This window comes from Onychomys torridus, chromosome 2 (genome assembly GCF_903995425.1).
Source record: "Onychomys torridus chromosome 2, mOncTor1.1, whole genome shotgun sequence".
Classification (NCBI taxonomy): domain Eukaryota; kingdom Metazoa; phylum Chordata; class Mammalia; order Rodentia; family Cricetidae; genus Onychomys; species Onychomys torridus.
Genome location: NC_050444.1, coordinates 21,293,868 through 21,308,780, shown reverse-complemented (window position 1 = coordinate 21,308,780; position 14,913 = coordinate 21,293,868). Strand labels below are relative to the sequence as shown.

The 14,913-nt window shown below is 40.3% G+C and overlaps 1 protein-coding gene across 1 annotated transcript in view; it reads left to right on the top strand.

Annotated features, from left to right (window-relative positions):
• The window catches only part of Atp6v0d2 (ATPase H+ transporting V0 subunit d2), a 40,037-nt gene that overhangs the window by 8,759 nt on the left and 16,365 nt on the right, over positions 1-14,913 (top strand). The window contains exon 2 of the mRNA XM_036179085.1: positions 1,713-1,884. Coding sequence (XP_036034978.1) covers positions 1,713-1,884 — 172 coding nt within the window. The remainder of the gene's footprint in view (positions 1-1,712; positions 1,885-14,913) is intronic.

The following is a 14,913-nucleotide window of genomic DNA, read 5'->3' as shown; positions in this document are numbered from 1 at the left end:
GATTATAGGCTTGAATTAGAGCTACGGCAGACTGTAGGACGGCAAGAAGGGCTAAGATAGTAACTGTAATTGTGGTGGTGGGTCACAACTTCAAGGCCCACTCTGAAGCAGGGCGGTGGTGGTGCTGGCCTTTAACCCCAGCACTCAGGAGACAGAACCAGGCAGATCTCCGTGAGTTCAAGGCCAGCCTGGTCTGCAAAGTGAGTTCTAAGACATGCACCAAAACTACTCAGAGAAACCGGTTCTCTCTCGAAAAACCAAAGAGAGAGAGAGAGAGAGAGAGAGAGAGAGAGAGAGAGAGAGAGAGGCCCACTCCAGTAACCATCTTCCATTAAATAGGCCACAATACTGGTCTTTCAAAACAGCACCACCAGCTAGGAAACCAATATTCAGACAGGTTAGCCTTATAGGAAATATTCAAAATACAGCAGGTGCTATACCAGAAGTATTAACAAAGTGTTTTCAAATTCAGGTCAACAAGCTTAATTTTGTCTCAAAAAAATCAAGGCTTTACAGAGTATGTGATAATGATTGCATTGATTGACAGCAAATTATTGCTTTGAATCCTAGTTTATTTACATGGTTCTAGAGCGTGAGATGAACAGTAACAAAAACATGGTACATGCCCTTTTGAGGAAGAATAGACAATAAAATGAAGCTGGAATTGAGTTCAGTTCTCTGCAACACAAACCATTGACATTGACAGAGTGGATGGTGCAGCAGTGATGCTTGATTCTTTGAGTACAATGTCTTCTAGTTCCAGTACAACCTCCATATAACGCTACCATTTCAGCCTTCTGGACTTCAGCTTCTTCGTCTGTAACTAGAGGACACTAAAAGTGAGCCATGGAGGCGCCCATCCCACCCTATATCTATGTCTGCCATCGCTAGTCTCTCCTTTCCTCAAGTTGGACAGAGCTTTAGCATTCTCAAGTTTTTCAAACTATTTACTAAAGATTAAAATTGGCCAATGGAAAGCGATCTGTATCAGTGAGGGTTCTATTCTATACAGGAACAGAACCCACAGAGTGAGTGCATATTGTAACGGGAAGCTCACTAGAATGGCTCATAACCCATGCCGTCTGGGTGGTCCTCTGCATGATGGTAAGGTTGACAACCCTGCTGCTGTTCAGGCCAGGAAACTGGACACTACAGCAGTTGCCACGTGGTGCTGAAGGCCTAAAAGTCTCCTAGAGAGTCCCCAGGTCCTGAGTTGACAGGATGACAGCAGTGGTAGTCAACAGTGGCAACAGAACAGACACACATCACCAGCATAAAGTGAAGACTGTCAAGCAAAGGACACTTTTCCTCAGACCTCTGTGTACCTGGACCTCCACCAGAAGGTACAACTTAGGGTGGGGCAGAGCCTTCTTGGATAACTTGGAAAAATCATCAGCCAGGAGGACTGTCTCTCAATTGATTACAGATCCTGTTAAACTGATATTTAAGATTAACAGCTCTGGTCTAGGGGTTTTTGTTTGCTTGCTTGTTCTTAGCTGTGTGAAATACTGTTTCTTGGGTAATTTGAAATTCTTATGGTGTGCTACAATATCGCTATTTCTGCTGACTTTTCACTTCTTTAGAGATCATCACTCTAGTCTAATGATGTATACACCTATGTAAAATCTAAAAAGACAGTGAATATGTTTCACTTTAAAGTTACCACAAACACCTCTCCATGTTTAACTTTACTTGCGTTCTTTGCATTTCAGATCTGAAAATTCATCTCCAGACCACTGAGTATGGCAACTTCCTGGCTAATGAAACAAACCCTCTTACTGTTTCCAAAATTGACACAGAGATGAGGAAAAAGCTCTGTAGAGAGTTTGACTATTTCCGGAATCATTCGCTGGAGCCCCTGAGCACATTTTTCACCTACATGACGTAAGTGAAGCTCTGCTAGTCCCCAGTGTGATGGATGATGGCCCCTAACAGTCATAAGTGGAAGAGTGGACTCGAGTGTCTGTGTTAGACCTCATTGTCTGTCATTTTGAATGCATACAGATTTTAGTGATGGGTAAATTAACAACCTATTTTTGTAATAGAGAAGACTTACTTCATGAATATGAAGCTGATCGTGGAGGTGGTGATAATCTCCATGTACAAGTGTTTTTGTTTTAGTGAATACTGAGTGGGGCTATTCCTTGAAGTGTTAGTACTGAGGTAAATCTTAAGTGACTTTTATATCATTTGCAGGGTGGGGGCAGACTCACAAGTTGTTCTAAAGGTCACGTCTACCTTTCCTGGTCCCTTTCTCACTGTACAACTGCCTCTTGTCATAGTTGCATGTTTTATTCTTGTCTTTTATCAGTGTTTTTCACCTTTTGATGTGTGTGCTTTTTATTCTAAGGCAAATTCCAGTGCTCACATAGTAATAAATGGCACTTCAGTGACACTAGTGCTCACATGAGCCATTTGAAATAGCTTTGTGACACTCCAGCTATCCTAACTAAAAGCAAAGACATAGTAGATATGCTGGGCATAATATAGATCAAATTAATTATGAGGGACAAAGTTATAACTAATAGACTCAAGTTCTACCAAGTGCTTGGCACTCAAACATGCTATATATTCATAGAAAGATATTAACAATGATGCAAATGCTGCATTGTGTGGGTCCAAAAGTAGATAAATGAAATAAAAGAACAGGACTTTGTATAGAACACTGTGTTCAGCAATAGACAGAAATCAGGAGAGTGTCTATGAATCAAATGAAGTGGATGTTGGAGTGCAGGTCAAGGGGTATGATTATAACTTTCCAAGAGCTCAGAAAAAATAAATATTGCCCTATTCCACATATGCCTCTGATCCCGACCCAGTTCCTCTCCCAGTGGAAGCACTTCTTAATTTCTTGTGTTTTTTCATAAAACATTTACATATCTCTCTCTCTCTCTCTCTCTCTCTCTCTTACTGATATCCCTGTGAACATTGTTCTCCTCAAATAACCATGTAACTATGTTATAAATATGAGATCACTCCATTTACCAGTCATCTCTCAACAAGTAACTAAATTATTTTCATTTCTTCACATTGCAAAAATAAATTGCAATTAGCTAATTTCTGTGAAGACATTTCTTTTCAATGGATGGGATCAAACTCCAAGACCTTATATTTGGAAGGAAAGGTAAATGCTCTGTTAATGAGCCACATCCCCAGACAGCTAGGCATGTCTTGAATTCATTTCTAAGTTCAGTTTGTTGTGGTGGAAGTGATGAGTCAAAGAAATGTGCTTTTCTTGCTTTGTTTCATTTTGAAACAGGTTCTCTATATCTAAATAAACAGCCTGAGACTCACTGTGTAGCCAGGCTTGTCTTGAACTCATGAGCCCCTTGCTTCCCGCTAGAAATGTGCATTTGAAGCTTTAGTGAATACTGCTAAACTGCGCACAACAAAAAGAACGCCAATTTGAATCCCCAAACTAGTACATAGGAAGGCTTGTGTTCTTATACAATTGCCAGCATTTTGTATTCTTTTTTAAATTTTTGACAAGCTGATAGATTAAGAGCTCTAAATCTCTCCCTGTAATTTTCAGTTCCTTATGAGTAAAACTGATTACTCCATACTTATTTAACACTAAATTATTTACTTATTTTTATAGAGCTTATAGAACTTTTTAATTGAGCTGCATACTTTGTAAATTAATATAGGAGTCTTTTTTAGTATTAATGTGTTAAAAAGCTATTTTGGGGGTTTGATGTAATTTAATTTTATAATAATTGTCATCAGTATTGTATGCTTTTGGTGCTGAAGACCAAATTCAGGACCTCTGTGGAAGGGCTACCCACTACCCCCACATTTTCCCAGAGTACTCTTGAGTAGGAGCAGCAGGAAATATTAGTTAGAAGGGTAGAGGTGGGGAGAAACAGATAGAAAATACAGGATAGCCTCAAGATGATCTGGATTCTAATCCAAATGGGCATTAGGTATTTATAGGAATGCCAAGGGGTGGCACAAAAGACCTCCCCCCCCAGCACAGCCAAGTGCAAAACACCTCAGACACCTGCAGTCAGGCCCATGGTCCAATCATCATCTCTATGCAGACCTGCTGGGTAAAGCCACTAGAAAACATGAAAATGGGCTCCCACAGACCTCATATAAACTAGGCAAAGTGTTCTACCACTGACCACACTCCAGACCCAGTAATCATTGTTTTCTATTAGTGTGTGTGTGTGTGTGTGTGTGTGTGTGTGAGAGAGAGAGAGAGAGAGAGAGAGAGAGAGAGAGAGAGAGAGAGAGAGAGAGAGAGAGAGAGAGAGAGAGAGATTTTATGAGTTTGTATGTTTCTTGGTTTGGTTTGGTTTGGATTTTTGAGACAGGGTCTTATGTAGCTCTGTCTGGTCTAGAACTCAGAATGTAGCTAAAGCCAACCTTGGACTCCTAATCCCTCTGCCTCTACCTTCCAATTGTTTGGATTACAGGGATTTGCCACCGTGCATTGCCTTGATTGTTGTTTTTTGTTTCCTTGAGACTGTCTCACTATAGAGCTCAAGCTGACCTTGGGTTTGTATTCTTCCTTCCTATTCCTCTTAATGTTAGGATTACAGACATTCAGCACTGCATTCACATCTGGTTCTGTAGGACTCTTTCTAAAAAGGGAAAAGAAAAAGACAAATCTATACTGGAAGCATCTGCTTTCCCCATTTTACTTTCTACTTTCACACAGAGTCCCTTTAATGGCCATGCTTGTCTAAGCTGTCTGACTAATCCAGAATTTCCACTCCTCTTGACTCAACCTCTCAGGTATCTGGGATTGCAGGAATGTACAACTAGGTCTTATGACTGTTGAACTTTTGGGAATTGAACCAGGGCCACCAGCATGCTAGGCAAGCCCTCTACCACTGAGCTCCCTCCCCAACCCTTAATATTTTTGAGACTAGGTTAAACCACACAGCTCTCCTGGTCCTGTACTAGTTATACAGCACAAGCTGGCTCTGGTCTCTTAATTCACCTGCCTCACCTTCCTGAGTGCTAGTATTGTAGATGTGCACCACTACATCTGGCTCCTACAGAGCCATCTGTGCTTGATGCCATCATATCATCCTGTGGTGTGACTTTTCAGTTCTGGCAGAAGCCTGCTGCTCTCTGCAGAGCTTAGAGATTTATTTCAATAACCAGTTGTGTACAAATGGGGGGATGGTGTCCCACAGTTCTGAAATATCTTCTCTTATATTCCCCCCCAAAATGTTCTGTGAAGTCAACTGCCTATCTAGCCCTGATGAACTTCCAACAATCAGAATTCTATTTGCCCTAGTAGGAAATACCCTGAGGCAACACCATAGCACTGTCAAAGTCAACCCTAAGAGAGACTGTCTAAATTTAAATTGATTATCTTAAGCTTTGCACATTTTATATGAGATAATTACTGTACATGAAAAACTTAGTTTGAAAATGTGGAGCAGATATTTTTAAATCTTCCATAGCAAGAATATCTGAAGGTTTTGCATACCATAATTATGCACAGTTTATGAAACAAAGGAACAGATCCAGCAGCATGCTAGTGAAGACTGTTTAGTACAGACCGAGATTGTTTTGTTTTTCTTCCTTCCTACCCAGTATTTTACAGAAGCATTTCAACTGCTCATCTCTCTTACAGAACCTCTTTTTAAAATTAATCTTTCAACCATTTAAAGTATTCTACTATTCTACTAGATAAAAAATTTTAATACAATGACCAGAAAAATACACCCTTCAGGACCTGTGCAGCAGTCCTGACCTCCATCATATATAGCTCGAGAATATTCTGATAATATTGTACCTACTGTACTGAACATGTAGACTTTTGTTGTCATACTGCTTGAAAATATAACAACTTATATAGCATTTATATCATATTGGTAACTAGAAGTAATCTAGAATTTATGTTAAATATATGGGACTATGCATGCAGATTACATACAAATACTGTGCCATTTTACCTACTTGAACGTCTGGGAATTTAGGTATTTGGAGGGGCATCCGGAACAGTCCTCACCACAGGCACAGGGATGAATGCAATGAGAAGCCTTGGGTTAAAGATGAAAGATGCTGAGAATCTCAGGTTAATCTGAAGAAACCTTTAAAGATTCATTTATAAGGGGTAACCAAAGTTCTTTACTATCTCAGAGATGGTCTACAGATCATCTACAGGTTTTGACCTGTGCTGTATATTCAGGTTCTGCAGACTCAGGCCTTTCAGTACTAAAATCAGGCAAGTCCTCAGCAATCTAGACAGGAAATGAACACCTTGACTCGGAGATGTGTCCTTGAATGGTGAAAAGCCAAGGCAGGATTAGGTACAACTGTCACAAGCTAGGGCATTCAGTCAGTAAGGGGTGCCTACAGGCTTGGAGCAATAGCTCTGACATCAAAGGATCTGCAGAAAAGGCCAAACACAAGCAATATTTAAAATGTGAATACGTTGAAGGAATAACTGTGAGACATGAAAAGAGTTTGTGCTTAGACACAGGAACTCATTTCATATGGATCTGGACCTAGATGTGAACAGAGAAAGAAGGGCAGGGATGAGAAGAGAGCCTGGCCAGGTTCAGGGCTTTGATCCTAAGTAAAAGCCAAGAAAGGAGGGCTTTCACAAAGACGCCCAAGTTCACATGCTCTCTGTGCCGATCTGTACCCCTCACTTGATGGTCGCCACCCTATATGACAAGGACTTTCCTGCTGTGAGACCATAAGATGTGATGATTGAATCCTTTCACTCACCACGGCTGGCTGGATCACTGAGCAATCTAATGTCTATGACTTTATGCTCTTTTCTCATATGGCCAGTGGGAGAGTACCAGTTCACAGGACTGTTGTGCACACAGTGCTCATTCAGTAACTGGCAATGCTGCTATCATACTTATTTACTGGGGCACTGAAAACTAATCTGCCTAAGTCTGCAGAGCTGGTAGGTAAGCACCCAAGTACTGTCCTCCAAGCAGCTGGATTCCAAATGTGCTGTATTCCTTCTTGTTTGTTTATTTATTTGCTTTCACCTGTTAATTCTTCCTACTTCACAAAGTGAGCAGAATGATCTGTTTAGGGAGATAATTCTGTTATTATTATAAAAGATATGCTCAGGAGATGAGAATAGAAGATGTAGAGGAAGTTATTTATTCAATTTGCACTGAAAATCTTGACAGTCAAGATGGGAAAGAGGGGAGGATGGTATGGTGGTTAGATGCTTGGGGAGCTGGATGTCTCAGAATTTAGTGTCTGGATTTGTGATGAGTGAGGGAAAGCAAAGAGCAGTGGTTCCTGGGCAGTCTGGGTAAAAGAAAGGGTGGTCTGCAAAGGTTTTCTTTTACCCTGCAGAAATTCAAAATCCATGTGAATTGAAGTATATAATGAAAATAAGTTACCGTTTATCTCATCATCACCTGACTTCATTCTACATTTTAAGGGACTAAAGTCACTGTGGATTTGAAATATTCGCGTCCCTACATTCACCGTCAGCTTTTTTCCCATGTAAATAATTTTCTAGCATTATTTCTAAGAGACTGTAGAGCCTTCCCTCTGGGTGAGACAATTTAGATTTGTTAAGCTTTGTGTTTCCCTTTCCCCAAACTCTGCTTTGTGCATATTATGTTCTTATTCCACAGTCAAATTATTTCCAATAATTTTTGAGATTGACTGACAACAGTGGCAATTAATCCTGAGTATCAATTTGATTGGACTGAAAGATGCCAAGAATAAGCAAAGCACACCTATAGGTGTGTGTGAGAGATTTTTTTTTTCCATCAATGACTTAAGGGCTCTCTCTTATCTAATCAATAGTTCAATCTATGGATGGATTAATATTTTGAATAAACTATTGGAAGGTGATGGAATTGGGTCCTGGTTGAAGGCAGTAGGAGGAGTGTCTCTCGGCATGGCTTTCCTGCCTCCTTCCTGTCTTCGTGATGTCACGGTTGTCACCTGATACGTTGTGCTGATCAGATGAATATCATTCAAGGGCAGGTACAGCAAGTTTTACCTCTGGCGAGCCTTTCTCAGTTCACAAAGGGTGTGAGTGGTTTGAGTTGAGCTTGCGTGAGCAATTGCAGCTGACCCAGCTCCCGGGCTAGTGTGAGTGCACAGGCTCTGCCCTGCCCCTGCCTTCCCACCAGGGTTCAGCAAGACCTCTGAAGTGGTGAGTCAGTCTTTCCTCTTGAACTGTTTAAGTCAGCTTCTGTCACAATGATGCAAAGTCGCTTACCTCAGCACCACTGTTCATTCCTGATTGTGAGTTTCCAGCCAGAGACGTCCTTCTACCAGTCTTCCACATGGCTCTGCCTGAAAGGATGTACCATCTCCAGAAATCCCACAGGAAGAAGGGATGTGGCTAAACAGTCTCAGCTGCAGCGGCTGATAAGGCCTTATCATTTAAACCTCCCCAGCCCTATGAGAACTGAAAAACACCAGTTCTATTCTGCAGAATCAAAATCTGCCTGAACTGGATGATACATGTTTGATCATCACAATACATGTATTGAGTGACTACTGCATGTGAAGACTGGTGCAAGATTCTAAGATGAAAAATGAATTCATGAGGATTTTGATTTCAAGATTGTGCTTCCAAAACTCATGGTTTAGTGGGCCTTGGAACATATCTATGAATCTGCATTTTATTTAATAAGCTTTGCAGGTGACCCTGAAGCAGGTTGGGAAATTCTCACAACCAGTGGCTCCAACCTGACTCTATACCATGCTACTTTTGGACCCCCAAGAAAAAGACCTTTAGTCGTTCAAAGCCTTGTTTTCTATCTAAGAAAGAAAAGGTCATTTTATACAATACAGAGTTGTGGGTTTAATTCTAAAAAGGGATCAGCGACTTATTTTGTGATAGCAACTGTACATAAAATGCAGGGTCTTTGGTTTAAAAAAATGTTTAATAATTTCAAGACAAAATGGGGTATGACTAAACTAAGTGTGGGTCTCTGGGGTGTTACATAAATCATAGATGTGTGAAAATCAACCGTAAACGTATGTACTTACACAATAAGTAAACACATCTAGTCTACCTTCACTCAAAAATGTTTGAATGTGCAAATTTTACTTGCAAAGGCCAGCACAATGTTCACATGGGAGAGTGAGGAAAGGATGCACAAAGGCAGCAAATGCCCAAGCCCAGGCTTGTAGGAAGAGAGGCATTTCTATTAGGAAGTAGCCAGACCCAGTCCAACTACGAAAAAGAAACCAGTTTAATACTGCTGCTGAGCTGCTGATGCCAACTGAAATTAGAAAAATGAGCATCTGATGATTAAGAGTATTAAGGGAATGGTTTCGAGGAGCTTAGGATGTCATCCCTGCAACAGATCTTCAAGTGGGATATAAATCTGGGCCAAAAGCATGATCTTTCCTTTGGGCTTTGTCAATGAGCTGCCTAACCACGAACTGTCCACCAGGGGGCAGGGGGGATCCTGGTAACCTGGTATCCAAACTCTCCTTCCTCACAGTTGCTTCAGGAGATTTGAGGCTATTTCATAACCTTGGTTCTCAGGATACAGATCGACATCTCCCTTGGTAGAGATCCAGATATCTGTTGTCCTAGTTTTATTTTATCTTCCTCCTTTTTTAATGCAAAGAATCAGTATGTTTTTAAAGATTCGTTTTTAATTAAATTTAATACCCACTACAGGGTAGTGCATTTATAAATACTTTACATGTATTAGTTCAGTTAATTCTCACAATGGTCATACTGAGTGGCACTAACATTACTGGATTTTTAGAAATAAAGGAACATATTAAGTACTTATGTCCTGAAGTTCTATCATAACCATGCATATGTGTTGATTGTGTCTTTCCTACATATTCCATGTGAAAAGTTTCAGATATACACGTTTACATAAAAGGACAAATTATCTCATTAGCTTTATTGTTTGTTTTAGACAACAGTACTGCACCATAGACATTGTCTGTGTTACCTATTTTATATTTATTATGAATTTTCCAAATACAAATTTCAGCAATTCTGGTCACTATCATAAATACTAAAGAGGTTAACAGTTCTGGAGTTTGGGCAATATGCAGTGAGCAACATTCTCGTTTTGATGTTTGCTATTATAGGCAATGCTAAATGCAGAGTAATCTTTCAATATTTTATTTTGTTAGAAGAAAACAATGAATGTGTCAACAAAAATTGAATCATTCTGAAAAATTAATTTTCACTTCCTCTATTTTAAAAAAGAGAAGCTTCAGAGAAGCAAAAACATGTTACCAAAACTGCAGAGAAAACAGAATGTTTGTGTATTCTGAATCTCAGAAGTGTATTTGCAAATCATACAAAATGTCAGGACTTCCCCATGCAGCACATCTCGTTAGGTCTGGATTGAGCAACTCCATGACTTAATTAAATGTTTATCAAGTCAAACCTTCACTTGAAAATTATTAAGTCGAGAGATACAATGTGTCCCTTACTGTCTGTGTCAGAATGAATGACAGGTCAGCCTGTATGAGTGAACCTTTCACTGAGGAGTTTCATTGGGAGATAAAATAAATTGTTTGTAAAATAAATCAAACTTAATACTAACACACACACACACACACACACACACACACACACACACACACACACACCAAACCTCTGCTAGTGAACAGTTGTATCTGAAATTATATGGTATGTTCCTCTCTCTGCTTCCCATGTATGCAAACATGACCTAGCCAACATAACTAAGAACTCCAATCACCTAAGACAACTGTCATTGAGCACACAATGCATTATACTGTCCAGATGAAAAGATGTTGGTGTGCCCTGTTAGGTAGGAAGGAACTATAGCAATCAAGCTTGATGTAAAGATGTCCATAAGATGGCTCATTGAGTAAAGACACTTGTCTACCAAGCCTGATGACCTGAGTTTCCTCCCCAGAACCTACACAGTGGAAGGAGAGAGCTGACTGCCTCATGGTGTCCTCTGACCTTCACACACACCATAGCGTGCACAACCCTAACCCATAAAATAAATCGGTGTAATAAAGATGTGACTTCCAGAATCAAGCCACGTCACAGTTGCATGCCTTTAGGCCATATATCTAGTATAATCACCAAGTTATACACTGTTCATTTGAGGCCAAAGGAAGGATTTCAGACTGAGTCTTCAGCGCTCCCATCTAAAAAATGAATTCAAGTCTTTTTATATACAAAAGTGGCTGTCATTTAGGACAGCCACTAGTGTTATAGGGTATGATTTTTAAGGTGTGTTTACTTTTGTTTATGTTGCATTTTTTTAACTCTGTGAAGCTGTGTTACTGTGCCTGTCTAAAACACCTGATGGTCTAATAAAGAGCTGAAAATCAAATAGCGATGGGGGAGAGAGAAATAGGCAGTGCTAGCAGGCAGAGAGGAAGAGAAATGGAAAGAGAAATCTGGAAGAAAGAATGAGAGAGGAAGGAGGAAGACTTCAGGGGCCAGTCACTCAGCCACCTAACTACACAGCCAGAGATGGAGTAAGAAGGAAAGAAAAGGTATACAGAAATAGAGAAATGTAAAAGCCCCTGAAGCCAAAGATAGATGGGATAAGTTAAGTAAAGCTGGCTAGCAACAAGCCAAGCTAAGGCCAGACATTTATAAATAATAATAAGGCTCCATGTGATTTATTTGGGGGTCAAGTGGCAGGCCCCTAAAATAGCAAAAACATCCAACACACTAGTATGCACTGTTTTCATTTTGAGGTTGGGAGTTTTATATTAGCATATCTTAATTACAAAGTATAATGAGCTCATTATAACATTTTCATTTATGCATATAATATACTTCAATAATAATGTATTGAAGTTAATGATTTCATTGACAAAGTAAAAAAATAACATTGAACATTTACTTAAAGAAAATATCATCTAGAACAATGACCACCCAAAGACACAAAGGGTTCAAAGGTGTCGAAGGTGCAGAATTGGCCACGCGCGCACGCATACACACACACATACACACACACACACACACACACACACACACACACAGACACAGAGAGAGAGAGAGAGAGAGAGAGAGAGAGAGAGAGAGAGAGAGAGAGAGAGGAGAGAGAGGAGAGAGGAGAGAGAGAATAAAACTTGCAACTGATTTTTCAAAATTTTATATATCAAGCACTTGAAGCTAATCTCCCAAAGCATTACCAGCTCAGGTCCCTTTTAAAATTTAATTTTCGTTATGAATACAGGCACACTCATGTAGATGTCAAAGGATAACTTTGGGAAATTGATTCACTCCTTCCACGGTGGGTTCCAAAGATTAAACTCAGGTAAAAGCCCCTGAACTGTCTCACCACCATGGCTCACGGTCTTTTCTCTGTCTCAGCCTTCTACATGACTGCTCAGTTTCTCATTCCCCACCTCCTACCCTCCAAAAGGAAGGGTGGATTTTGAAAAGATTCTTTTATTTAGAAGTAAATGTAAAACCACATATGAGGAAATCCCAAGCTTAATAAAAAGATATAAACATTGTAAACTTTTTCACATTAAAGATGTGGTTTTTCACTTCCTATTTTCTTGTCTACAGAGACCAATCTGTAAGAAAATCCCTTCTCAGAGTGCATGGCCTTCTTTAATACAAGGCCCTCTCCCATGTGTTCTTATTATGACTAATCCTGAGGCCAACCATTCAAAACTGAATAAATATTTCCATTCTTAAGCTGAGGAAATGGAGTGCTTGTGAACTGGCTTTTAAGTTGCAGAGCTGGCCTTAGAATCCTGTTTATCCATTCCCAAGCCTCGGCTCCTTCTAATGTGACAATCCTATTATGATTTACAAACTGCTTTGATATGCATGGTTTACTTTAATTTGCCCCGTGGCCCTACCAAGTCTGGCCCTTCTTGTCCTCTGGTGCCAGATTTGTTTAGAGGAGTGCTCTACTTCCCTCTGTTTTGACACTTGTCTGCACTCCCCTTCAGTCTCACACCCACTCCACTGTGCCAGCAAAACCACGCGGGGTGCTGAGCACACTCCCACCTCACCCAGGCCATTGCGGTTGTCTGCCTCGGGCCACTCACTCTGATGACAGTCTTCCTTTTGGCACTCCTGTCTTTTCTCAGCCTCTTACTGAGTCTCACTTCTGCCCAAGAACATTCCTCAGACATCTGCTCTATTCTCTCTCTCTTTTTCCTTTTGTTTTTTCAAAGCATGGTTTCTCTGTGTAGCCCTTACTGTCCTAGAACTCGCTCTGTAGAACAGGCTGGCCTCAGACTTGCACAGATCTGCCTGCCTCTGCCTCTCCAGTGCTGGGATCAATTGTGTACTTTATTTTTCCCCTTCAGTTCTATGGGCCACATTCCAGACCTTGGTACATGCTAGGCAGGCACTCCACCACTGGGCTATATATCCTTATACATAAAAAAAGTTTTAAAAAATTTTATTTTAAATTATCTTTTGCTGAAGAGGTAATCATAGACCAATTTAAAAGGTGCCCATATACAAGGAATGGAAATGTACGCTTGACCTTGAAGGAGGAAGGAGGTTGCTGTTACTTTAAGAGTGAAAGCAGTGATGCTGTTGGTAAAGAATAGAGATTGCAAAGAGAGGAGAAACGGATCAGAGGCATTTGGGTTGTATGCTTCTGTGGTTCATGTGACTGTGGTGCCTGTGGGAAAAGGAGTGGTCATATGCACCAAAAAGAAGCACAAGAGTTCGGATCCTGCTGGGAAAACAGCTTGGTGACAGGAGACTGCCACAGCATCTCTGAAGCCTGGTTCAATTCCAGAACAACACTATATAAATTAAAAGCATGCATCTACTTAGTTTTACATTATAAATCCATAATAAAATTATTTGTGCTTGTAAGAAGCAAAGAACATTTTCTCAAATCTATGGATTTGAGACTCATACAAGGTTTTTCCAGAACTGAGATGTGTTAATATTCTGCTTCGACAACAGAAGAAATGTGTAACCTTGGATGATATCACTGAGTGGTGGGTACCGAGTGATTTGCACTAGGATGGCATCTGTGCTGAGAACACACACGGTACTTCATTCTCTCAGCTGAGATGGCCAAACTTCTCAGCAAGTCCAACAAGTGCCCAGACGGTGGCTCTAGCTCATAAATTAATTCTAATTTATGAGAATTAGCTCATAAATAGGAAGAAAAGATTTCCTCAGAGAAATGGCTGCTTCTAGGACTGGGACAGGAAATGTGCAGAATTAGCCAGGACAGGAGGAAGTGCTAAGAACCAAACCACAATGACACAGGCATGTGCAGGGAACATCAGACCAACGGAATGAGCTCACAGTGGCGAAAACTGCAACCATCTAAGCAACACACTAAAGGAAGGGGCATCGAACTGTCATCCCAGGATAAAATAAATACCATGGATCAAACTAGTGCAAACAAATGATTAAATTAATTAATAAGTAAAGGAGAAAGAATAAATCTCCCCTGTGGGAAAATCCCCATAACTATTGTAGAAGGTCTGTGCTGAAGGGAGATAATCATCATTGACACTTCCCAGGGGTGCTTCATGTAGAAACTTTAAAGAGGCAGAACATGGAAAGATTGGATGGAGCAATTTTACTTTGGAGAAATCTGACAAGTGCTATCTCAGCCAGAAGATCAAGGTCAACACCCAAATGACAAATTATGTTAACATCTACTGTTGACAGGATGCAATGGAAGCTATACTTTATGAATGCTCCTCCCAGTCACCCACAATCTGAGCTGCTGGTAAGACATATTTTAGCAATGAGGCATCCCTGTACCACATCTGATTAGTCCTCCCAAAATTATCAAGTTCATAGACACTTCAGATCATTACTGACCTGTGTCTTCCTTAGAAAGCATTCACCTTTTTCTATCTCATACCTACAGCAGTTAGCAAATGGCAGCTATTTCACAGTTGCTGTTAATGACACTGAAGTATTGAAATTTTTTTCCATAAAAGGAAGTTTCTCTAACTCAGTAAATTGTGACTTTTAGCTTACCTTCAGCCACTGTGCTTCCAGCTCAGAATTTGGTCATTACTGTACAAAAAAAA